Consider the following 26,736-nt stretch of genomic DNA (forward strand, 5'->3'; position numbering starts at 1 on the left):
TATCCTTCTCCTCCTCCTCCGCCTGCAGCCCTCCAGCTGCAGGGCAGCAGGGCCACACCAGCCTGACCGCAGGAAGCCCTGGCCACAGCCAGCTGCGGGTCTACCCAACCAAAGGGACAAGCTAAATAAAAAGTTTCAATCACGAAGCACAAAACCTTTTGAAGGACATTTCTTGCAGCGCCTCTCAATTCAGCGCGATCTGCAACAGCTAATCCTGCTTAAATCAACTGGACGTTTGCCACTGCCTTCAGCAGGAGAAGGTCTTAAGGGCACACACTTAATGCATCAGCAATTTGCTCGAACAGGAGCTGCATCTGCTTATGTAAGCTCATTACCGAGCCCCAGAGCCGACCTTCGTGATGGTCAGAGCCCCGCGCCTCTCACACGCAGCTCGTACGGGCTTTTAAGGCCTGGATCTGAGGGCTCTAATTGCCAGCAGGCACACTGATCCTGGGGGATTTTGGATCTGTTGTGTCAGCCCTGGGCACGATCAGAGGGGTGGGTTTTTTGTTGCTGTTCTTGTTTTTTTGATGAGTTTCCAATCGCTTCAAGAGTGCTGTGCGCTTTAAAGCCCACCCGAAGGCCTCTGACAAGGGTTGGGCTTCCTGCGCACCAAATGCCCGTGAAGCACGGCGGCCACTGTGATGCCGCAGTCAAAGCACCGCTGGGTGTGATCAGCTGCCCTACATGAGGCCTCCAAGCACAGCCCTGTCTCTCACACGTTAAATACTGGCTACTGGTGGTTTTAGATGAGATTCTAGGACACTGGTTGCCCCGTGCCATTTTTTTTTTTCCACAGGTTTCAGCCCCAGGGTCTTGGCTAAACGTCCAGCCAGGCACTTGCAGGCGAGGCTTACACAAGCCCTTGCCTCCCTCGGCCTCGCTGGAGCGCGTTGCTGCCACCCCCAGAGACCAACCTCTGCCTCTGAGCTGACTGCACTTCACCCGCAGAAAATATGCTGAAAAGCCTGGAAGCGCCTCGATGCAATTTGGAATGAAGACGTAAACCATGTATTATTTTAACTAATTAACTGTAGGAGGAGAAAATCAAGTGAAACTAAGCGTTTCCGTGACAGTGAGCAATCTGCTGAAAACATACTACCTTGGTCAGCGTTATTAAAATAGAAATTGTGAAGAAGTAGTCTATTTTTTTCATTTTCATATTGGTTCTCTGCCAAAGAAATTCAGGATGCAAATCCTAGGTGTTCTTGCTATGAGCTGGACAGCTCTAACCATGATTTTTCTGCCTTGTACACACATTATCCCAAAGCTACTTGCTGCTTGCAGCTCCTCCAAAGCAGTTTGTCACTGACAGTTACAGAAGACCAGCTTGGACAGACCACATCCTCATCCAAAACTGACGTGCCGTTGCCAACAAACTTTAATTTCTCTGTCTTCTCATCCACAGTAATTGGAAAAAGAATTTCTAAAGATAAGACGTCAACTGGCAGGAGGAGAATAAAATGAATGTACAATATTAAATGAGACAACTGGGGGCTGGATTTTTTCATTTCTTTCTCTTTTGTCAGTAGATCTTTTGTTTGCAGACCCAGACAAGGGTTAGACTATGTCAAGCACTCGGATAAGCAGCTGTCAAATATTATCTAAGCACTACAAAAAATACAAATAGATCTGCTCTGAATACCCCTATATGTGGGGGAAACTAAGTTCTTTAGCCTTGAACTCTGCAGTGCAGTTTACTTCTGCTCTTTGTTTCACTAGAGAAGTAATAGGCCCATGTGGACATTACAGGGCACAGTGCCTCAGAGCTGTTGTATTTCAGCTGAGAAACACCACCACATCCTATATGCATTACAGTTATTCAACGTCTCAGGATGATTTTCAAAAACATCGAGTGTGTTTGCTTTCCTGTAATAACCAAATTCCATTTCAAGCTCTTCCTATTTCTGTTCTCACTGCAGTTTCAAATGGGAGATGAGATATTTCTGAAATACTGTGTAGCAGATGTTGTAACTCAGGAGTGGGTAAAGTAGGTCCAGGAAAGCAGAAGCAGGGAGCTATGAAGAGTGAATTGTTTTCCAGGTTCATCTGTTTATTTGCCGTGCAATGTTATGCAAGTGGCTTACCCTCTGTGCCCCAGTGCTGCTAGCTGCTGAAAGGATACGCTCCCATAGGGCTTGGCAGAGTCTAATTGCATTTTGTATGAGAAAAGCTCTGTGAATCTGATGTAAAATGCCACAGAAGGGTGCAAACTTTTATTAGTCTCTAAGATCTGATCAGAAGGCCACTAAAGTAGGGGGAAAAAAGCATTTCTAATTCAGTGGACTTTGGATTGGAATTTTAGTTAGCCCTCACTCACTTGGTTGCATGCATTTGCCATTTCCTTTGCTCTGTTTCAATGTCACAACGTACGTGCAGCTGAGCATTCCTGGGGAAAGCAGTCAGTGCACCAGTCAGCACACGGTTATTTTCTTTTACTAGATAGTGCAATGAGTTTGCCTTTGAACTCAAAAATTACTTGCGTTTATATTCTCCATTACACTGGCACTGGAAAAATTCCAAAAGAGAGCACAAGCTTCATGGGTTTAGCAGTGTAAAGTATTAAACTATGCCTTAAGGCAAGCTTTTACAATCTAAACAACAGACATCTCCTGCCACTCTGGTCTGGTTCAAGTGCAAAGAGTTAACACTTCTAAAGGCAGACGGGTTTCTTGTTGTGCCATCTGAAGACAAGAGAGGAAAGACAAAAAAAAACGGTCACAGCCAGTTAGCCACAGCAGACTGAGTTCTCAGGAGCACATCTGCAAATTAAGCATATAGATTCCCCTCCATGCCACAAGCCCCCTGTGCTGTCAGAGAAGATTCCTCAAAGTGCTCACACTTGAATCCCAATAACATAGAAAGCTTTCAGAGGACGCAAAAGCACTCCATCAGCCAGGTACGTCTGACTTATTGTTTTGCCCAAAGCAAACTTGCTTGATACACTTAGCAAATGTTTTGAGAAATAGTATATAAAAATTTCCTGTTCTTAATCCTATTTATTGGGCACTTCTAAGCTCTGTAGGTGTCTGGATGTGACTTTGATGGTGAAGAATCTGGGAACAGCACTTGCTTTTCAGGGATATGCTCTATTTTCTTTTGCAAATGGAGACCCCACAGATCAGTGGGACAGAAAGAAAAGATACACAATACTGCAAAACAAATTTAATTCTACTGTAGATTACTGTTTTTCTTGCCAAGTTACAAATCTCTGTGAACTAATGACAGAATCTGATGGTTAGTGATGAGCATTTACCAACGAAGACTCCATGCTATGCTGCAATCCATTTTTTCTCCATATCTAATCAGTGCTGTTGAAATACTTCATTTTGTACCTGAAAGGGTGTTTTGGTTTGCATTCATTATTTGGCGGCATTGAGGTTACCATGAAATTATCATGAATACGTTTTTTTTAATGTTGACAAAATAAATATTAATATGGAAGGTCGTACTACACAACTGTACTGACGGCTCATTGTTCTCCTGTTTCAAATGCTTTCATTGCCTATTTGGGGAGCAGGCACAGCACACAGATGAACTAACAATTACTACATATGGTCAAAACGAACAGTACGTGGTAAACACACTCTGGAAGTGACTCAGTGCCTTAAGAAGTGACATTTTCTAAACCCTAAACACGCTAGGACCTAGGGCACAGATCCTATGGGAGACCTGCAGCCTTCCACAGCAGAAGCTAGAAGCCAAGGATAGCCAAAGGCATCTGAATTATCACTCGATGTTTAGGCATCTGAGTCCTACTCTTTCTTTCTAAAGCACACATATTCTGTAATTCTTACCAAATGATTAATATAGTTTCTGAAATAATCCCCTGCACACAAGATTTTAAATATGTCCCTCTATTTCCATACCAAGAACATTTCAAATCATATTAGCTAGTGCTTTTAGAAGAGCACCTTCTCTCTTAATTTGATCCTCCTCCTTAAAGAGATCTCCCTATGAATTTATCTAAATCTGAATTTCTTGTAATATCCTTTTGCAATACAACTATTAACTGAAAAACTCAGCTCAAAATAATAAGTTTGATTTCAAACTAAAATAGAGAGAATACTTGTTTTTGTCTTCTTTTTAGCTTCTAGCTCAGATCTCTCCAGTTCACTTTTCAAATTCAGGGGTTATAAAATTAATGCTGAGATTCTCACTTATTTGTACAATCCTTGGAGCTTGGTCTTTTAAAAATATACCAAATATGATAAAGCATGACTCAAGTCACCATAACTGGTAATTCTTTATTAACTCCACCATTCTCTTTTCATCCACCTCTTCTTTTTCTTCTTGTAGTGTCCTTTCCTCTCTATCTTGTGCTGTGCCACAGCTACAGCTTTTGTCTGTTTCCCCTCACTCTGGCACTAATGCCAACTCTGTTCCACAGTGAGATGGTTTTAAGCATAAAGCCAAAAAAAAAAAAAAATCCATTTTTTTGGCTTCCTAAAACTGTTCAGGGTCAAAGAAGCATTGCCCCAAGGGCATCAGTGGTGTTGGAAGGCCAGAGGTGGAGGTCAACACAGGCCAACCACACAGTGTTACCACAATTAACACAGGACAGTCTGAAAAGCCAAACCTATTCCAGCAAGTGCCTACGGAGATACTTCTGTCACAGAATCAAGGATAAATATTCTCTGCTTTATGTACTGATGTGCTTGCTTTTGTAAAATGCAAGGAACATTAAGAGATGACAAGGAGGAAGTGCGCTTAATTGTGTTTATTTAACCTGTGAGTTTTGTGTGTCTATCAATCTCACTTTTAGTGATTTTCATTCGTCTTTTCTTCACTCTATTAGATTATTAATACAAACCAGTAGTCACGTAGAACACTAACTTGCTGATGTGCTCATGGCATCTTCAGAGTAGAAGTTCTATTACTTTTCTAATGACTTTGTAAAAACAAAGAAGCTAAGTAACCACACAGTATGACAGAAGAGACAGAGGAAATACAACCCAGTAAATCCCAATTAGTGCATACTCCTCTAAAAAGACCGCTTTTGAATGGTGCTAAGAAACAAGCAGCAGAGATTTCTTTTCAACATCTTGCCTGGGGGTAAACAACCTGGCAAATCTCTCTCCATGCAAACAAGTACAAAACTTGCTGTATACACCACCATCCTCAGAACAGAGTTAACTAATTTAATTACTTCCTAACTGAACTCCATCTACAGTGCAGTACTTCTGAAAAGGAATCTAAATTTAAAAAAAAATACCGCCCTTAGGACAGAGGAATTGGCTACACAGCGAACACTACTTGACTGTGATCCTTCAGTGATTCCACAGTGTACAAAAAGACTAATGTTTGTATATATACATACATATATATATATTATATATATATTTAAATAGACTCAGTAGTGGCCAAATCTACCCTGTCCATGTGCTGTGGCCCAAGCACATCTGACCAGGCCCACCTGCCTTTGAAAGCACTGAAGAGCAGACCCATACTCTAGCTTGCATCCTACGAAGTGGAGCCGGCAGGCAGTACAGGAATGTGGTACAACAGTTCTTGCTGTACATGAGAACGTACGCTGACAACAATTTGATGTAGCCAGTGCCGTCAGTTCCCATGATTTCACACGAATCTCACTGCACACAGCTGTCCTGGAATCCCCAGGTTTTGACGGCTCACAACGAGAAGAAATGCATCCTTCCTGAAAGAAGAAACCTTATATTTCAAGCTTTTGCGATTAGAGCAAAATGAAAAGCATGTACAATGAAAATATGAAACCTGAAGACAGCAAAAAAAAAAATATATATATATATATATATTCAGTTGTAAAGGAGTTTTTATTTTTGTTATTGCTGTTTGTTTTGTTTGCTTTGGGGTTTTTTGCTTTTTTTCCCCAAATATTGTACTTGAAAGACAGTTTAAATCACACGGACTTGAGAAGTGTTCACTAAAGGACTGACTACAAGGCACACGCCACCGAACGGCTCGGTTGTTTTCGTCCCCTAGCACCTGGGCTCTCCAAAGCTAGCTCAGAGCCACTACCCAACCCGACTGCACAACGCACCTTAGACTTGTGAACAAAAAGCAAAACCCAGCCCTCGCAGCCTGCTCACGAAAGCACACGCTGGCAAATCCGCACAGCAAGTCCGACCGCCCGGCAGCGCGCTGCACAGCCGCCGGATATGCACCCGCGAGCGGGCTGCTTCCACCCCAGCGGCTCCCTGACGCCGGCAGACACACATCGGGGACCGCCTGCTCACCGCCCGCCGCCCCACTCACCCCGCCGCCGGCCCGCCGGCCCCGCCAGCCCCGCTCCTCAGGCCCGGGGCGGCGCCGGGACCGAGCCGAGCCGGGCCGGGCCTGCTCCGGCGGCCGAGCGAGAACTCCAAGCCCCAGCAGCCCGCGCGGCCGCTGCCTCCACGGCAACGGCCGGGCCCGCTGAGGGGCCTCCAAATCTGGGGGGAGCGGCCCGCGGGGCCTCGTCCCTGTCCCCGTCCCTGCCAGAGTGTTCGGCTTTTGAATTGCAGGCCGTGGTTTTTACACAGTTCCACAGAACTCCTACACAGTTCTCACAGAACCAAAAATGCACATGCCATACCATTTATTCAAGTAAAGTTAAATGCTTTCCTAGAGAGCTTTAAACATGCTTCTTTCATGTCTGTTCTTTTTTTCTCAGATACCAAAATATGACCCAGTCAGCAGACGCAATGTCACTGCAGATGGTGTCAGCTGTCAGTAATTCATCCTTGCTTCAGCCGGGCTGTTCGCTGCTGAATTTTGATGGGCATGTCTTCTTTTTTGGGCAGAAAGGATGGCCGAAGAGATCCTGTCCCACTGGTGTTTTCTTCCTTGATATAAAGCAGAATGAGCTCAAAATGAAACCTGTCTTCTTCTCTAAGGATTCCTGTTACCTTCCCCCTCTCCGCTATCCCGCAATTTGCACATTTAGAGGCAATGAGTCCGATAAGCACCAGTATATCATTCATGGTGGGAAAACACCTAACAATGATCTTTCTGATAAGATCTACATTATGCGTCTATTAAGCAAAACTAGCAAGAAAACCACATTTCAATGTGTTGAGAAAGATCTGGGTGGGGATATCCCTGAAGCTAGATATGGACATACAATTAATGTAGTTCATAGCCGGGGAAAAAGCATGAGCGTTATATTTGGAGGTAGATCGTATATTCCTCTCGCACAAAGAACCACTGAAAAATGGAACAGCGTGGTTGACTGCTTGCCATCTGTGTTTCTTGTTGATTTTGAGTTTGGGTGCTGTACGTCATACATACTTCCAGAGCTTCAAGATGGACTTTCTTTCCATGTTTCAGTTGCCAGGAATGATACAATCTACATTTTGGGAGGCCATTCACTTCAAAATAACACCCGGTCCCCCAGCTTATACAAGCTAAAAGTTGACCTCCCCCTAGGCAGCCCAGCTCTGACCTGCAGTGTCTTGCCAGGAGGAGTATCTGTGTCAAGTGCTATTGTGACTCAGACCAGTGATAACGAATTTGTCCTTGTCGGGGGCTACCAGTCTGACAACCAGAAACGGTTGGTCTGTAATACCATAGTTTTGGAAGATAATAAGATAGAGATTGTTGAAAGGGCAAGCCCGGACTGGACACCAGATATTAAACACTGCAGGATGTGGTTTGGCTGTGATATGGGCAAAGGGTCTGTATTGCTGGGCATTCCAGGGGCCAACAAACAGTTAATCTCAGATGCAAACTACTTCTATATTTTGAGATGCAAAGGAGCAGAAGAGGATGAGGAGGAAGAACTGACAGCACAAATTTGCAGTCAGGCATCTACCGAAGACCAAGGAGACTCCACTCCGTTTGAAGATTCAGAAGAGTTTTGTTTTAGTGCTGAAGCCAGTAGCTTTGATGTTGATGATATTGACACTTACAATGAAGATGATGAAGAAGATGAATCAGAAACAGGTTACTGGATCACCTGCTGTGCCAGCTGCAATATTGATATTAACACTTGGGTGCCTTTCTATTCAACAGAACTCAACAAGCCTGCAATGATCCTGTGTTCCAATGGTGCTGGACATTGGGTCCATGCACAATGTATGGATCTGTCAGAGAGCATGCTCCTACATCTCTCAGAAGCAAATGTCAAGTATTTCTGCAACGAGCATGTTGACCTTAATAAAGGGCTACAAACTCCCAAAAAGCTGATGCATCTGAAAAAGCAACCCATGAAACCACTGCGCAAAAAGAAAACCATGAATTTAACAACACCAGTGAAAAAGTCCTTTCTTCGAAGATTATTTGAATAGATTTACACCACTGATTTGTATTCAACTGGGATCTTTTATTTAATTGATTCTAATTATCAATTAATCAATTATCAATGCAATTTAATTTCAAAGCTCATGGATTTATTTTGTTTCTTATGTATATTTTTGCAATATCTAGATAGGAAATTTGTCACAGAGGGCATTGTGCAAACATACAGCCAGATAGTGTTAACTGTGTTCTGAATTTTATACTATAAACAAATCCTCAGTTACCCCCCTGAATTTAGTAGAACTGCTTGTAGAATAAGACCTTATCCCATGTACTCAGTAGTGTTAGCATCTGTCCATAAAAAATAAAAATAATAATTTAAAAAAATTGTCCGTTTTAATGTTTTATCTTAGTGAGTAGTTCTAGAAATATTTGGCCTAATTTATAACTGCATTACTCTGATTTTATGTTAAGGTAATGAACTAAAGCCAAACTAATCTGGTTTTAAACTTAAGTCCCTTGTGTCAGAAGTAATGAAATATTCAAACACTGAGGGTCAGTTTTCTTCAGGGACTTCCAAAGTGAAAAGCTTACATACCATAGAATCATAAAATCAAAGAATCATTAAGGTTGGAAAAGATCTCCAACATCATCTGGTCCAACCACCACCCTACTACCAATGTCATGCATTAAACCATGTCCCTAAGTACAAGGTCCAACTCCTTGAACAACCCCAGGGATGGTGACTCCACCACTTCCCTGGGCAACCCGTTCCAATGCCTGACTGCTCTTTCTGTGAAGAAATGTCTCAATTTCCAACCTAAACCTCCCCTAGCACAACTTGAGGCCATTCTGATCATCACCACTCTCTGGGCCCAGCCATCCAGCCAGTTTTTAACCCAGCGGAGTGTGCCTGTCCAAGCCATGGGCTGCCAGCTTCTCCAGGAGAGTGCTGTGGGAGATCATATCAAAGGCCTTGCTTAAGTCTAGGTAGACTACGTCAACAGGCTTTCCCTCATCCACCAGGCACGTCACCCGGTCATAGAAGGAGATGAGATTGGTCAGGCAGGACTTGCCTTTCATGAACCCATGCTGACTGGGCCTGATCCCCCCCAGTTGTCCCACATACATTACGTGATTGTGTTCAAGATGACCTGTTCCATCACCTTTCCTGACACCAAGGTCAGGCTGACAGGCCTGTAGTTCCCCGGGTCCTCCTTATGTCCCTTCTTGTAAATGGGCATCACATTAGCAAGTCTCCAGTCATCCGGGACCTCTCTGGATGACCAAGACCACTGATAGATGATGGAAAGCAGGCCATCAATCACATCCACCAACTCTCTCAGCACCCTCAGGTGGATCCTATCTGGCCCCATGGACTTGTGACACTCCAGGTGGAGCAGCAGGTCTCTGTTTCCACCTGAACTGTGGGAGGTTTCTTCTGCTCCCCATCTCAAACTTCCAGGTTGGGCAGCTGAGTACTCCAAGGATAAGTGGTCTGGCTAGTAAAGACAGATGTAAAGAAGGCGTTAAGAACTTCAGGCTTTTCCTTATCCACAGCAGTTGTGTTCCTCCCTGCATCCAGTAAAGGATGGAGATTTACATGGAACATTTCATTCTGGATAATACATTTTCTATTTTGAAAGGTACTGAATGCTTATATGTCAGTTTTGGCTAGAGTTATGGACTATCACCTCACAGTGAAAATAATAAATTCCTTTTTTTATACCACTGTGCTCAACAATTGACTTGTGTTTGTAATTTTTAAATATATATCAGCTAATAAAGTTTATAATAAAAATGAGTGTGGTTTTTGTGTTTGTTTGTTTCTTTCTTTCTTTCTTTCCCACCTACTCATGGGCTAAACCAAACGTTATAAATCTCAAAGTCTATGACAGGACAACATGTGTGCTTGGGAGGTCCATCTGAAGTCTAATAAGGAGTCTGGCTTCACAGCCGCCCCATGACTTCAGGAGAAGTCCCTTCTGACCAACACAACTTTTATTATTTACTTCAGGTACTCCACTAAACTTTCTCTGCTCCCCCAAGGGTGACTGTGTGGAGTGTGAAAGTATGAAAGTGCAAGCTGCTGCTCAGAGTTACTCATTGAGCCAGCGGAGCATTGTGAAGGTGGAAACAAATGCAGCTGGCTGCTCAAAGCATGAGGACAAGATTGGATTCAGATTGAAAAGGATGTTGTCAAGGTTGAATAACCCAAGAGTTTACTAAATTTTTTTGTGGATTCTTTTATTGGCTATCTGTAAAGCCTCATCACTCTCGACTATTTTTTATTTTTATTACTGTTCCAAACATCTTTTCAAAAAATCAATACTATCCTCTGAACTTTTGCGAGCCAACATTAATAGCTCAGTATCCACATTCTAGTTCTCATGCTGGACCCCTGAATAAAACAGAAGAGCAACAGGAGCAGCTGTCAGCCACCAGATCAGTACGTGCAGACCCTGAGCAGCCACTCCTTTACAAAGCACCGATGTGTTCCCATCAACACAGATGTCTATGCACAGTACTCCTCTTGACACCTTCACGAGTCAACAGTGGAGGATAGTAAAGGGCAACAAGATAAAATAGGTTTCCAACCTATTTATATGCCAAGGGAGGTTATAAAATGGGAAGAGCTTAAGAGTGGGAGGTAGATCATCCTGAGACCCCTCTCATCAGTTTGCTACTAGTAAAAACCCATAGATTTTAATGCCAGTTTCTTGTTTCCTTTGTCATGCTCCTTTCTGAGCTCAGAGTACATAATGCCATCTATATGTTTTCCAAAGGAATACATGAAAATTATGGCCATGTGAAGTCCCTTCAAACTGGTGAAATTCAATAAACAACGTCCCCTTACATGTCATAGGTCTTGCTCAGCTCAATTGTCTTTAAAGTATACATTCAGCACACGTGACAAACTTCATTTGCATCAAAAACAAAAATTAATCTCAGCAGAAATTAAAGAACAATCACAACACCAACAGATGGACAATATGCACACACAACAAGTCCCTTCACCATTTTACAACAGCAAAGAACTCCTCACAATTATTCCACTCCCTGGCAATGCCCAGTCTGTGTTTTGCCTGTTACCTCTCCCAATTACCGTCAATATCTCAAAGTCCTGAGGCCCAACATTGAGCGACAAATTTGTTTGGTCTGTGCCTTTTTTAAATGTATGTGTTACTTGGCAAGGAGGGAGAAATTGCTTAGTCAAACCATGTCCCAGCCTCACAGCAAAGGGTAGTACAACAAGCATTAAATCACAGCTTAGAGCTACTGCTGGAAAAGGAAGTAATAAGAAAGGTAAAATATAATATTCCTAAGGACTCAAACATACACAGGTATATGATCAACAACCTGTAGTGAAGACACTTGACACAGCATTCAAGATTGCAGAAAATATTTAAATCCCTAATAATTCTGATGATGCTTTTGAGGCATGTGCTTGTTAGAGTATTGATCGTCTTCAAAACCACCTGATCAATACAAGATTCTTCCTCATGCAGGGTAGAATTAGAAGATAAAATGAAGCAGATTTGAGTGCTGAAGTAAATCGCTGTTGTATCTGCATCCAACTGACCTATGTGTTTTGTAACCACAACAAGCAGCATCAGGGTTCCCAGTCACATTTTAGTAACACTATGTTGTTGTTACCAGCTTTCAAGAGAATAATATATGGGGTTTACTGCTTGTGAAAAGTACTTGGACCCCAAAGCACCTGATTAATCTACAGGAAAGGCATGGAATGAACTTTAGTGGTAGCACTAAAGCATGTGTCATAGTTTGGAGTGACTCATTGCAGCAATAGACCACTGAAAGGAGTGGAAATAACGCTACTGGAAGCCCGAAGGAAAAGGTTGAATTCAGATTGAAACAGAATCTGTAAAAATATTTCCTGGTAGATTTGGTGCAGTGCAGACAGGACTTGCTTACTTCTGTTTTTAATGATAGGTGACTATAGCTCCCTTCACATTTTATTCCTACCCTGTCCCATTTCAAACAAAACTAAACTTCTGAGAATATGTTGAGCAACAGCTCCTGAAAATCAAACTCCAGTTTGGTATCAGTATTTGGCATTTGAAAATTGTGACACCAAAGCCCCTCCTTTCTTTAACAAAAAGCAAGATAATCATGTTATAAACCTTCAAATTTCTCAAAATATATGTGTACATAGGAAGAAGAGAATGCTGGCCACCACCACGTGTGCAGGGCCACCTTCAGTTGGTAGCTATCCTTGTATTCCCTTGTGCACTGGCTCAAAATGCCCATCTTCACAGGAAGAGACGGGCACTGAAAATACAGCGATTTCACCTCTTGGCCTCTCTCCTGGTGCTGCTAGAAAAGGTGCGGATTAAATCCTTTCTATTGTGTCTTTTCGGGCTATGGAGAATATTAAGCTTGATGCAGAAGGTAGAGAAGCTGCCACACTCAGGAGCTGCAGCTGGTCAGCTCTGAAAATCGTGCCACATTCAGTCATCTGAAGCTGTGCTCTGAAGAACGGTGTTAGGCCTCGTTATTCTTCATCTGATTCTGGTTCTAATGAGAATACATGGAAAGTAAAGTTCAGTCAGTTATTATGGATTTAGGAATAAAGGAATTAAATCATCCTAATTTACCAGGAAGTTCTCTGGGGATTGGGTTTGTTGGTTTTTTTATGGTTTCCAATTTTTTCCATCCAGCAAATTTTATTCATGATCAGCTGAAAGAATTAAGTTGGTTATATAAAGTCTAGGAATTAGATGTCTAATTACCTGATTGCAGCAGGAAATCAGGTAGCTAATAACGTAAATGCTCAATTTGCTTATCATTAATTCCATCCAGACTAGTTGGTTTATGTATGTTTTTTGACCCTGAGATATCATTGCAGGGGAAGTAAGAAAGATTTTCCTAACTGGAGTAAAGGGGAACTAAAAATCACGAACTAAAAGGTAGATTGATACTAATTTTTGCAGCTAAGTCTATGTCAGGGAGCCAAGATTGGATGTGAAGGATGCATAGAAGCCAGTAAAGAAGCTTAACGTAGCAGTATGGATGTAACAGTGCAAGGCTGATTTTAAACAAACACTGGGGTGGCATTTGTAAATGAAGCAGAAGTAATTTACAGACTAAATGAAACTGGTTTTATTTTTCTCTCAAACAGCTGCCTGTGAAGAAAGGTGCTAAAAGGACTATTGAGATGTACAGAGCAATCCTCTTTTATGTTAACTTGGTGACTTCGGAACAGGACTGGGATCCTAGCTGTAGTCTCTGAGTATTAGAACTGTCCAAATATGAAACGCATCCAAAATTTGAATGAAAAGCGAGCCTGCTATCATGAAATTATGTGCACAGTTGAAAAACTGATAAGAAATCCAAATCCAGAAACTTAAATATTTACAAGGCCTTTATTTTAAACAGATTTTATGAATAAAGTAACTGCGGTACAGTAAGAAAAAGCAGAACGATGAAGCCATGCTGTGAGACATCACACTGAACTCAGCGCAGTCAGAAATTAGGACGCTGTAAACATCCAGAATCTGTGTCTGAACTACCTGACTAGAAGTCAACGCTGATTTGCTTAAAGTCAATAGAATTAGTCCTGTGAGGAAAAATACATGAAACCAGAATCATGGCTTCCAACATAGTTCACATCATTTCATAACAAAGCAATTCACAATAGCCCTTGAATAAAACCTAACAAAACAAGATACGTAATGTCATTGTATAAAAAAATGCAGTCAATACAATTTCAAAACAAGAAAAGCGTTCACCATGAAGTAATTACTGAAGGATTTGTACTAAGTATTAGCATTAAAAAAGAAAATGTGAAGGTTTGAGAGAGTACCATGAATAAAAGTGTCTCCACTTTTCTAAAGCCTCTTCAAAACCAAAATGCTTAACAATAGCCTGAGTAAACAAATGATGCACCTGTCTGCAGTCAAAATTTGTTTGCCTTCAGATGCATGCCAGTGTGCAAGCAGCATTGTTATTTTATTCCTGTTTACAAAGCCTCACTTGCAGGTACCTACTCTTCCAGTGCTGTTTGTTTTAATGAGTTCAAAACTCTCAAAGAGAGTCTCTTGATTTACAGGAAACGTCAACAATGGGAAAAAGAAGAAAAGATTAAACTAGATTCAAGTCTAAGGAAAAGGAAAAAGAATGGTAATAGTTGTCTGTGTCAACTGTTCTTCCCATACTTGGTGGAATGTGAAATGTGTCTTGATGGCTCAATAAAATCTCACAAAAGAATAATTTTGCATGTCCCTGAATGCCCGTGGCCCAGCCCATGCACAGTTCAGCCGGTTGAGTTCAGCCAGGATCTAAGGCTGGTCTTGAGAAATCATACATATATGGATAACATTTACTCAACCCTTTTGAAGGTAGTGAGACGAATCACTTGCTCTCGTATAAGCAGCTTGTAAAAGTGAATTCGGAATTGGAAAATGTCAGCAAAGTCATTGAAATTACATGTGCAAAATGACCAAAGTCTGGCCTGTCTCTCCAGTGGCACATATGCAATGCAAGGAACAGGTCAGGATTTCTTGTGGGTGAAGTTCACTCCTGCGCAAAGGCAGCATGAATATATAAACCACTTAAAGGGGGTGAGAACCACCATGAGCTGAGTCAGGACTGTTAAACCAGGCTCTAGGTTATTCAAGTAGAGGCAAGGATAAACCTTAAGGTAATACAGTTGCCCCAAACAGGCACACAAGGGAAAAAAAAAAAAAAAAGTAAAAGTAAAAGTAAAAAAGGGGAAAAAAAAGCATGCAAGTATTTGCATAATGAAACATAGTAGATGAAAAAAATACAACTTTTGTCTGCATTTACATCTAAAGGATGTTCTTTATTGTATACCTGATATTTTTACTCCATGGGAAACAGCAGTACTTGTTGTCTGCATTTATTGGTAAAAAATGATACTTATGTAAACCTGGCAGTTATGCTCTATGGGAAATACTTGTTTTATTCAAAGAATTGAAAGAAATAATTTAATCTCGAAATGAACACTCAGTAAGTGCAGATGTATATGGTAAACCATACAAAAGACTGCAGTTCTTATGACTGCTTAGACAAGAAAATATTTTAAGCAAAAGGCATTATTTCCAGCCCAAAATTTTGGCATAATATTAAGCTATGTTTAAAGACAACATATAAAAACTAAATCCTAAATTACAAAATACTTTAAAAATTAGGATTTAAAATAATAAAATCTAAAGAAAGGCTCAATCAGAATATTATTAATATTTGTACTAGTTACTAACACTTAATCCTACATTTTCATAGGCCATAAACAGTAAATACCAGACCTTCAAAGATGTATTAAATAACATGAGCAAGATACTACTACCCAAACCTCAGACCATCTATTCTTTAAATCTTTTGTATCTCCACACTCACAAACCAACTCCTGCCACATCAAAATGAAAACAAAAAGCAGGTTATTTTAGATCTCTGCTTTGATCATTCATGCATTTATTCTTGTTTCAGAAAGGCTAGGTGATTTAGAGGTATCTCTGATACTTCTGAGTATATTTCTTGACCATATCATTAAATGAAATTCATATAATTTTAATATTTAAAAATATTTTTAAGATGTAAGCATGCTTGCATTCAACGGTCAACTCACACACTTGAATTTAAGCTTGCACTTGAACACTTCTCTGAATGAAGGTCTAGCCCTGTTCCTTTACAGAGGTGATAGGTTCAGAAATAATTTAGTTTCCAAATCTCAAAGCTTATACAAGTGAACTTTGAAACCCTTTTACCCATGCCTGCTAATGAAAAACTACATTATCCACAAGGATTACCAGTGAAATCTCATCTGATCTAAGCGGCCTTCAGTCACATAGCAATGACACTTCAGAAAGGCAAATACCACCAACATAATGGTGCTCCTAATATAGTATACGATACGTAGAGGAATGCTGACTAAACGCCGTTGTAATGATGTGAAATACCCTACGCAGTGATTTCAAGGCAGCTCATTGTCTTCTCACTACGCCTTTATGCAAACTATCCTTGAGGTCAGTGAATGTCATTCCCATTTTATATATCTAGAAAATGAGACTGTAAGTGACATATCCCAGATGTGAAAAAGCTCAGCATGGCATACTGTTAGAGCATATCGCAAGTGGTCAGTGAACTATTCGAACTGAGAAAATCAGAACACTGACATGTACCTGATCGAGTTAATGCCCATCCCCTGAGAAACCACTCTGCTGTGACTTGTAGTCACCTGGTGAAACTGTGGGTATTCATGACGATTTACTGGTGACTTCAGTAAGGCCAGGAACCCACCCATTAAAATTACACTGATACAAATTATACTATATGCTGAGGTTACCATCGAAATCGAAAATGTATATCAAGCAACAAGCTGCACAGCAGAGCTTGAGTGTACTTTGAATAGTGAGATAAGCACAAAACACTGCAAATGCTGATTTAGGAGCACAAGAACTGGTTTGCATTTTAGAGTAAATGGACTATGAGGAAAATATCTTTAAAATATTATAGTTACCTTTCCTATATCTTCATATAGTAAATTACCTTGCCGATACCACCACCTGCTTCTAAGCAGTACTACAATCTAAGTGTTAAATAATATTTTTAAACGTTTGAAATCAAAGTTTGCATCTTTAGTCAATATATCATATAAAAATACCTGAACTTTATAACAGAACAATTACCCAACTGTCTCACTGCCAGACCTTGACTTATAAAAGCCAAATAACCATCAATAAAATAATCAAACCCTCTTGAAAAGTAAATAGCAAAATAGTTTAAAAAATGCAAACAAAACAAATAGCCATGCTCACTTCTTCAGCAAGTGTCATAACTCTCCAGAATCATATTCATTCCCAAGTATTGCTCTCTATAAAACCTCGTTTACTTTGGCCTTCTCACGTATAAACAACGCTGAGCCCAAAATAAACTGGAGATGCTTCTTTGCAATTTGTTTCCACTTCCCTCTCACATAGTAACTGGTAAATGCACCACTGCATTGCCTCTTTTGGAAGCTCCCAACAGACATGGTATTTTATTAAACTCCACTCAGCACCTTTACATAGAGTATAAAGATGATAGTTTCACACATCTCTGTACCTCTACAGGCCTGAGAAGGAAGCTGTCTCCTCACAGGAAGACACCATCACAAACCCAACACCAAACACACTTTATGTTTAGAGTTCCTCTGAATCATTGCTTTCCAAAGAGACCTCCGGCGGCAAGGAATCACCTAAACTATCCTCTGGATCGATGGTGAAGCCCTGGCTTCTTAATGTTTTATGAGCATTCATGAACTTCTGTAGGTACTTAGATGTATATAGCCAGTGATGCTTCAAGACATCCTCCATTTCATAGAATTTGGACTGCCTGGCATTCATTTTTCGGAACCTCCTAAACAGTTTGTTTCCAGACTCGTTTCCTTCACTTGCCCAGGCACCAATGGACCCATCTCTTTCAATGATTTCAGGAACATGAGCAAGGGTTTTGTGGAAATAATTTGTAATCTTGCCTTCATATCGGTACTTGAACTTTGTAGACAGGAGCTCAGCAAAACGCTGTGAATTGTAGCTGTACTGGCACAGCAATTCTGGGCACTCCTTGGCAGGACATGAAGATCGCCACACCGGTTTCATTTTCAGATAAAGGTCCATTAGTTCTTTCAGGGCTTCATGCCTTTCCTCACACTTTATTAATTCACATACTGCCTCTACTGTCTCTTTGGACATGAGCTTTCTTGCGAAGTTTCCACTCATCCTCATCATAGGTTTTAAGTTCATCTTCTTCCTGAGGTGTTTGTCAAGAGTCAACTGCCATCTCTTCCTCTCCTCTTTGGATACATCAGGATTCTTGTAGACTTCACCGATCTCCATCTGGAAAATCCTGTAGAACTCCGTTGCATTGCCAATGTCACAGTGCAACGCATCTATGGAGGGAACAGTCTCAATAAAAGGTTTGGCTGAAACACCCTTCACTCTGTCACGGAGCTCATCAACAGATTCATGATAAGGGTTGGACCTCCATATTTCATACCTCTCCAGATTTTCAGCGTGGCTTCTGGTGATGGAGTGGAAGACCAAATTCTGGGACGCCTCCAGGCGGGTCGCGTCACAGAGGGTACAGATATACGTGGAACCAGAGGCCTCCAGCCCTTCCACTTCCCGTACAAGTTTCTCATCATATCCTGTACCCCGAAAGATGAATTTGAATGTTCTCAGGATGCCTCCCATTTCAAGTAGCAGTTCACTGTTCTTCATAGCCTCTCTTTCTGCTATGAGAGGGCTCAGGATCGCCGTCAGAGTTTCATGATCCGATTCGTCGGCCAGCATAAGGCACAACGGCTTGCAACATAACTCTGAATTGGGCTTTACTTCTTCAAAGATCCTTATCCTTTCGTTCCCATGGGCTATAGAAATGTTCATAACTGTAAAAGAAAAGCGAACTGCCTTCTCTGGGACAGCAGGCCCATTTCCGTGCTTCTCGCTGACGTCTCCCATTCCATCACAGGACTCTTTTACTACCACAGTGAAAGGACCATTCAAATAGTCATCCAGGTTTTTTGCTTTCATGCCCTCCAAGATCTCTTCTTCCATGTCCTTTAAGGCAGAAACCAGGGCTGTATCATATCGAAATCTCTTTGCAATTGTGTCTACTGGGTAGTCATCAATTGAGAGTGGCAGTCCTGATAGTCCATCTATAATTCCCACTTCTGTGTTAGTGGAGACACTTTTCAAGGGAGGTTTCCACTCGAATGGATGATAACCTGGTAAGAGAGCTTTCTCAGCACTGCGAAGAGCATGCAGTGGCTGGAAAATTTGCCTCCCACTGACAGCTTTTACAGTTCTATACATTTTGTGATATTGGCTACAGCTGAGAAACGTGTTGACTCGGATCGCCAGGCAGACGGCAGGGTGAAGTCCAGATCCCCTCCCTTGCATTATAGCCTCCAATTCGTCTGCTTGTTTGTGTTCATTTTTTGCTCTTAAAGCTAGCAGGAACAAAGTCATGCATACAGCCTTTATATCACCACCCTCTTCTTTCTCAGCAAAAGCCTTGACTTGACGTTTCAATTCTCTCAGGCGGTGTTTCTGAGCTCTCCTGGTCAAAGACAGAAGATGCTGCCTCGGTCGGCCACCTTTATTTATGTGGCTATAGAGCTCTCTAGCTTTCATCTCCTTGTGATTGGAGAGGTGCTGGCCATATTTTCCATGCAAGATCTCTTCATCACATTCCTTTACAGGGCATCTTATACTCAGGCTATCAAGGATGGTCAGGAACGATCTCACTGGGGTAACCAGATCAGTAGGGAAGCAAGGATACCAGCAGGAGGGGCAATAGCTGCCCATAACTTTGATGCATTTAAGGATGCAAGTTCTGCAAAACAAGTGTCTACATGTTGTTTCCACCGGATCTGCCAAAATATGTTCACAAATCTGGCAAGAAATTGATTTAATGAAATCTACTGGGTAATCAACTGCAAGCAGCTTGGTGCTGAGATGTGTATTCTTGCAGTTGGTGATCTCTTTCATCACATTTTTGTTATTTATCTGTGCCTGGTTCTTTACACCTCTGTTAACTCGAACACGTTCTGCAATGGTCTTCATACGTTTGCCATGTTGTGTGGTGGCTGGCTGGCTTTTTCTTTTGACTCCCCGACTGGTACCGAGGCACACATCACAGTTTGCAGAGTGGGGTTGCCACTTCATCGTGCTGTTCCTAGGAAAATATACTTCACATGGAGTGTTACTGAATTTCCTGTGGATAATACTCCAGCAGTTGTGACAAAATCGAGTGGGGTGGACAGTGTCAACATCCCCTCTCACATCAATCTTAAAAACCTTAGCGATAAGATCTGGCCAAGAGGTTGCTTTTTTCTCTTTCTTTCTCAGAAGACACAGAGTTTCATCATCCACTGGCCCATGTACTGGATGACTTCTCTTGTTACAATCAGTTTTAAATGAAACTCCACAGATGCGGCAAAGTTGCTTCAGGTTGTTCTGATGATCTGTGTTGTCTTGTATTTTCATGCCATTGGCATCTTTCCCAAGTGCCTGCCTATTGCCCATTAAGTCCGTCTGTGTCAGAATTTTTTCTCCTCTTGGAACTCCTTCATCTTTATGCGGCATGATGGCTTTGTCTGTAGAAGCTACCTCTTCTGCATGATCCTTGTTTATGCACTGGCTGCTATCAGAGGATGTTTTTTCAAATGGTCTTACTTTAAACAGCTTGAATTTCCATTCAGAAAATTTTGTATAAGGATGCTGAATCTCTTCAGGCAGGTCCATTTGTGATGCTACTGACATCTCCAGTGTGTCAGAAACCAAATCACCTGAGAAAGAGAAGGAAGATGTAAGATAGCTTATTGTGCAAAATGACAAATAATGCCAGTACATAAGCACATGGTATTTTAATAGGACAACTCTAATCACTTTAACTGAGAAGTGCTCTGAAGGTAAGTTACTTTCTCACCCAAGACACCTACTGAACTGAGGGGCCCTGATGTGGATGTCCACTCAGTACCTCAGACTGTGTTTTGTCTTTCATGCTCAGGCATCCACAGTCCATTACAACACCGATGCATACTGCATAGAGCCATTAGACATCAGGTACTAATATCCCAGTCTGCCTTTTTCTTGTTATACCTGACTGGGCTTGCCATAAGTAAAGCTATCAGAGAGCAGAATTACATTCTGAAAGCGTGATGACTTTTTCACATGAAACTGAACCAGCGTGGCCAATTCAAGACACAATTTTGTCTGTCTCATGCTATATTATTTAAGTCACCGAGACCACTGCTCTCACACCACTTCTTAGTCCTTGATTCTGAGCTGAAGTGTCTAATGCATGCCCTTCTACCCAGGCAGAGCAGCACACATGACTCAGTCCCTATGTAGACTTTATTCAGACCTCAATTTTGTAAGGTACTTTAGTATGTGCATGCTGAATGTGAGTGGCTCCATTAAAACTGTAGGAGTGTATCCTCTGTCGATATAAAGCACTATAGTTCCCTGGATTCTAAAGGAGATACGGCAATTTATACTGGCTGCATATTTGCCCTAGATAGAATATTTATACATTTCAAGTTAGTCATCTGTTTAAGTACCCTGCTGAGAACTCTGTTTGTAAGGATTACTGATACTGGAAAGCTGTAAATGTCTGTTCAAATTTGACCCCAATTTTAGCTTTCATAGAGACGCAACCAAAAGTAATATCAATGTGGTTGCCATGGGAATATGGTATCGTATAAAAATAAATACAAGACTTTCACTTCAAACACTGAAACTTTGTGCTACTGCATCAGACTTAGAAAACAAAATCATGTAGAAACAAACACATAAGTGACTAACCTGTTTTTCATTACCTGGCTATGAGAAGTGCTGAAGGTGAACAAACAGTACAGAGAAGATTAAATCATATTTCCTAATATGATTGGTGTGAGAAAAAAAAAATAGAAAAACTGAACATTAAGACTATATATGTTGAATGAGAAATTACATGGGTATGGCTTTGGTTTCTCTGACTGATTATATCCCCACTTAACAATTCACTTAACTTGCTAGAAATCTCAGTTCTGTGTCTATTTGGAAGGTGTCCCTCATAAGAAATACATCCAAACCATGGTCTAACGTGATGATGTTCAGGGTATTTCTGAGATTATTTCATTTATAACCCTTCAATAAAGCAACATTTCTGCACAACCTTTCAGAGTCAGTTGGGAAAGAACAGCATGCTTTGATAAAGTTCCAGACACAGAATGACAAGTCGGTCTACTCAGCTTTTTCCTTAGGAGCTGTGTTTAAGTTCAAAATTGTTCATTAGGCCTTGGCAACTAAAAGTAAGGTTTGTTTCCTTCCCAGCTTCTCTTCACTTCATCCCAGTGAGAACAAGCTGCCCATACCGCTGTCCCCATCTGCCTGTGTTGCTCCGTCTAGCTGCCCGTGTTGCTGAACATCACTGTCTGCACTGCATCCCCTGCTGCCGTCGCCGAGGCAGCCTGGCAACATGCTTGCTTGTGCTCTGCTGCCCACAGATCTGCGATGCGCAGCTGTGCCCAGATACATTCACAGCATTGCTACTGTCCCGCTTTCTTGGCTGCGTCCTGTGGAAGACTTGGTAAAATCTATCCACTGAGCAATAACCTGCTTGCCCCTGAATAGTCCTGCATTCCTACAGATAGTACATATGCTCTGTTACCTGCAGAGCTAGGTGCCCTGTGCTGGCCACAGATCCCTTTCTGCCACACAACACCTACGCAAATCTGTGCAATCTCACCCTCTCCTGCAGCAGCTTCAGAGTGTCTCAGACCACAAGCATTGCCTCCTCAGGGTGATATCTAATTCATTGTAAAGAAATAACAAGCACCGAATACATTTAGAGCAAAATATTTAATACTTTCTCTCCTCATCTAGCCTTTTAACTAAGTGCCACCATGGTACCATACTGACCTCCAAACCCGTGGCCAATGCTATTAGTCGCCAACTCAAATGAATCAGGCAGGGTTTACTTCTGCTCAAGAAAAGTTCAAACAGTTTCTTGTGGGTTTTGTTGTGGATTTTTTTGTTTGTTTTATTTTTTTGAATGGTTTGTTGTTGGTTTTTTGTTTTTGTTTTTACCTCCATTGAACATGCCCCACAATAAATGAATGACCAACAAGCCCTTTCAGGTCATCTGACCTTCATCTTCTGCAGGAGATAATACCTGCCAGCAGGCTACTCATCAAACACTTTGAATTGCCTGGCTCCCAGGCAGTGGAGTTTTCAGCAGCTCTCTCAGGAGAGCTAGAAATATTCCCAGTGCTAGGAATATTTCCTGATAGATTTGCCTTTGGTCTGTTATTCTAGTTGAGGGTCACAGCAAACAATCTTTCTCCTTGCTATTTATCCCACTCAGATTCTTACAGAGTGAACCCCAGCCATGAACCCCAGCCACGGTTATTTAATCAACTCTGACAGCTGTGTTCAGTATCACCTCTTTTTACCTTGAAAAGGGAAAAGAAATCCCTTCCCAGCTCACAATATTTCATACACTTCTGAAGAAGAGCAAGATTATAATACCAATACTCATGCCAAGGAAGACCTTGCTTTATGAATAGTCTCACTGCACATATAAAATAAAATCATTGACCTGCACATTAAAACAGGAAAAATGAATCAACACTCGGATGTCCTACAAGCACCTGGGTTGCTGTCATTAGTACTGCCAGCCTACCTTTAGCTCACTGTCAGAGCGCAGAGCTGCAGCTATGTCTGCTCAGTTTGCTCCAAATGTCAAGCTTGCGTGCTCCCTCTCATCGTGCTCTCACTCCTTCTTTGCCCCTCTGCTTTTTAAAGACACTGCAGTGCTGTTTATCTCACTTATCCCTGTCCCTCTGAGCTCCCAGTACCACCCTGCTGCTAACCACACATTACTTCAACTAAACACAATACAGAACTCTCAAATCCAGGTGGCACCTGGCAATTTGTGAGGCTTAACCACAAAATTCATAAAAACAAGGTCTTCTTGTGCGGGGCTCCTGGGCTCTGAGATAAGTATGCAGAGCCTCTCTGAGGAGCACCTGCACTGTTTGTTAACACAAAGTTTTGCATTCAGCTTTCTTCTTTCTAGCTTCAGAGCTAGTTTATTCTCTGCCAGCTATCAGAGAGGAGCCCCTGGTGTCTGGTCACACTACTGTCACGCACCAAAGCTATCTCCGTGTAGGCCAGCGGCCTGCTTCCTAGGTCAGACAAGCTTCTGGGGTTTGGGTAAATAGACAATAGTGTCCTTTTTGCTGACACAAGTATCTCGCCTTCAGGGATATTACCCCTCTGGTGACATCTTGAAAAGCCCAGACAGGAGAACAAATCACCAATGTAAAAAACTGCTACATACTCTGAGTGACTTGTACATACTACACCAGGTGTAGGCCTCAAGTGTCCACAAAGAGCGGGCAGTAGAGTTGAACACCCATGCTTATTTTCCACAGAGCTACTGTCTCAGAAACTATCTCTATGTGAGAAGAAAACCAATACTGCCACACAACAACACCCGGAAAGATTTCGGGCTCCACACATAACGTTGTGCAACAGATTTTAATGATCCACCAAGGCCTTCCAAAAGTGAATATATACTCACACTCCGGAAGCAGGAGCTTGCAATAGCAATGCTTGCTACAGGTAAAAAAAGTGGGAGGATTCCCTCCCTAAAATCACCTTTAATCTTGTAGAACATCAATTGCTCCTGGTTGTAAGATGGTTGTAAGACTTGTAAGATGACAAGTCTTAGAGGAGTGTAGTTAGACCTCAGTCAGCCACTTGTACTGTGTCCCACATGAAAGGCCAACACCTCCAGTAGCCAAGTGCAATGATTCATGCCGAAACAAGTGATGTAAGGGCAAAGAAAACAAAATTTGGGGCCGAACCCTGATAACCTTGCTCAGATTCTGACTCACACAAAGTCCCAGTGTGGCAGTAGAAACAACTGAATGTGTCAGGGCAAGGTGGAACAGAAATCCCAGAGGTTGTTTCCAGGCCAAGGCAGGACAGTACAAGGATGTCCTGACTGAGGTGTTTCTTGACCACGCAGAAGATCATGTGGTTCGGTCCTGAGCCCAGCAATTCTCCTCTCCCTGTTTTGCCAGGACTTCTTAACAACCTGCTTGTTTTCACTATCCACTCCCTGGCATTTGGAGAGACCTTTTCAAAAAGGTATCAGGTCAGGCTGCGGCGCCAGATATCAATCAACATCACTCGCTGCCGGCACATGCTGGTTTCCCTTATCTTGAAACAGCAGATGCTGCTCACTGACAATATGCATTGTTAGCATTGAGGGATATGGGGCTCTTTGAGAAGTAGTTTAGCAAATCTGTCCCTCTGGGGTGCTTATTCAAAACTTCACCTTGGTAGCTGGCTACTGGCCCCATTCCCTGGCAGCCCGAGGTCTGGTGCGAACAGCCCCAGATCATCAAATCAGCCAGGTGAGCACACGTGAGCGTAGTCAAGCACTTTACTTCCAGTGTACACAGGAAATCGCCTTGAAAAAATATTGTCTTGTAGGGACACTGCAGGCAAACAAGGCTTTAATTGATCTCAAATTGCTACAGCTTTAGGTGTGTTTTATGTCGGTATGAGCGTAATTGCTCAGCAGCTCGAGCTGCACATATCCAGTGCTGGAAAACGTTTTCCCTGTGCAACTGGCACCACCACGTGGAGAACAAGATTTCTGCACTGCTTCATGGTGCGATATGGGCATTGATACGTGACTGTGGGCCCAAGCTTGCCATAAACCATAAAGATTTGGCAACTGCACTGAAAAAAAAAAAAAAAAAAAAAAAAAAAAAAAAAAGCATTTCATTTACGTTTGGAATAGAAACTCCAGATCCTTTCCTTAGATTTCTTCCTAACCCAAATAAACCGAGCATCTGACTACCTAACAGATTACTAAAAACTGTGGATTTGGGCCATAGAAAACTATCTGAGGATAAAGCTATGGAATGATAAATTCCATAAATTTCAAAACGATTGAATTATAAATTTCTTAATTTTACAGATAATGGAAGTAATAGTTTGTCCATTCCGCAGTGAAAGATGGCTCTGAAACTTAGCGAGTTGCCCAGCAAAGGGTCCACAAAGTTTGTGAAATTACACTTGATATAACTTACTATAACACTTAATATAACTGTTACACTTAATATCACTGTTTCTTGTCACACTTCGGAGCCCCATGCAAGTACCCTGGCTGCTGCATTTCTGCCTCTGTTTGCTCCCTCATGGATCCTGACGGATGTCCTCAGTAATCCTGAGGACAAAAGCAGTGCTCAGAGGGGTGTCTTAGGGGCTGCCATAAGCCTTTTCTCCAGAGGCAGCATCCTGCCCGCCCAGCACTCGGGACAGACAGGCAGTTTTGGTGAGGGCAGGAGCCCGCAGCTCTGCCGGGGACCCCTCACGTCACCGCAGAGCCGGGACCCCCAGTGCCTGCCCCTCAGACACAGGGAACAGGAGCGCTTCTTGGGCTGAAATTCGTGCTAGCCTGGGGTGCTTGCCAAGGAAAGTCACCGAGGCAAACAGCGAAATTCCCCTTCCTCGTGTTTAAGGAAATGAAGCTGTGTTCAAGTTCACGCTGCCCACTTTTTCACTTCCTTAGAGCCGCCTGCTGTGGCGAGCTGTGTTAGAAGCCAGCATCCGCACCGCCCCAGGCCAGCGCCGCGTTGTCCGGCGGGCCTGGTGCTGGGGCACGGAAGGGACTTCGGGGCCTGGCGCCGGAGGGATCCCGCTGCTCGGGGCTCTCCTGCAGCGGGCATCTCCCTGCCGCGCAGCCCGAGCGGAGGGGTCCCACCGAGGCCTTGCGGAGTTTGGGGGCAGCAGTGCAGTGTCCCCAGGCGGACAGGTCCCTAAGCACGGCCCCGCACGCTGCACCGGGGGGCACCCACAGCCCTGCTCCTCGCCGCGGCCCAGCTCGGGGAGCTGCGCCGGGCTCGGGGCTCGGGGCCGGCTGCGGGACCCCGCGCCGACAGGCGGCGCTGCCGCGGGGCCGGCGCCTCGCTCGGGCCGGGCGGCCTCCGCCCGGTGCCTCCCGAGGAGA

General features: G+C 42.6%; 3 protein-coding genes across 9 annotated transcripts in view; 1 reads left to right on the forward strand and 2 right to left on the reverse strand.

Moving 5' to 3' along the window:
• Positions 1-6,286, reverse strand: part of IFTAP (intraflagellar transport associated protein) — a 40,411-nt gene extending 34,125 nt beyond the window's left edge. For 3 of the 4 annotated variants that reach the window (XM_035326945.1, XM_035326949.1, XM_035326948.1), the window contains exon 1: positions 6,255-6,286. The gene's annotated coding sequence lies outside the window, so the exon portion shown is untranslated. Of the gene's footprint in view, positions 1-6,019; positions 6,039-6,254 lie in introns of those variants that run through there. The other variant, XM_035326946.1, reaches the window with a different exon arrangement.
• Positions 1-8,981, forward strand: part of RAG2 (recombination activating 2) — a 124,407-nt gene extending 115,426 nt beyond the window's left edge. The window contains exons 4-5 of one of the 4 annotated variants that reach the window (XM_035326938.1): positions 800-1,855; positions 6,632-8,981. In XM_035326938.1, coding sequence (XP_035182829.1) covers positions 1,836-1,855; positions 6,632-8,246 — 1,635 coding nt within the window. In that variant the 5' untranslated portion in view covers positions 800-1,835 and the 3' untranslated portion in view covers positions 8,247-8,981. Of the gene's footprint in view, positions 1-748; positions 1,856-1,947; positions 2,900-6,631 lie in introns of those variants that run through there. The other 3 variants (XM_035326939.1, XM_035326941.1, XM_035326940.1) reach the window with 3 other exon arrangements.
• Positions 8,982-17,230: 8,249 nt separating this feature from the next.
• RAG1 (recombination activating 1) overlaps positions 17,231-26,736 on the reverse strand; it is an 11,123-nt gene continuing 1,617 nt past the window's right edge. Inside the window, exon 2 of the mRNA XM_035326935.1 lies at positions 17,231-20,509. Within this exon, the coding sequence (XP_035182826.1) occupies positions 17,358-20,483 (3,126 nt within the window). The 5' untranslated portion in view covers positions 20,484-20,509 and the 3' untranslated portion in view covers positions 17,231-17,357. The remainder of the gene's footprint in view (positions 20,510-26,736) is intronic.

Source organism: Oxyura jamaicensis, chromosome 5 (assembly GCF_011077185.1).
Source record: "Oxyura jamaicensis isolate SHBP4307 breed ruddy duck chromosome 5, BPBGC_Ojam_1.0, whole genome shotgun sequence".
Taxonomy (NCBI): domain Eukaryota; kingdom Metazoa; phylum Chordata; class Aves; order Anseriformes; family Anatidae; genus Oxyura; species Oxyura jamaicensis.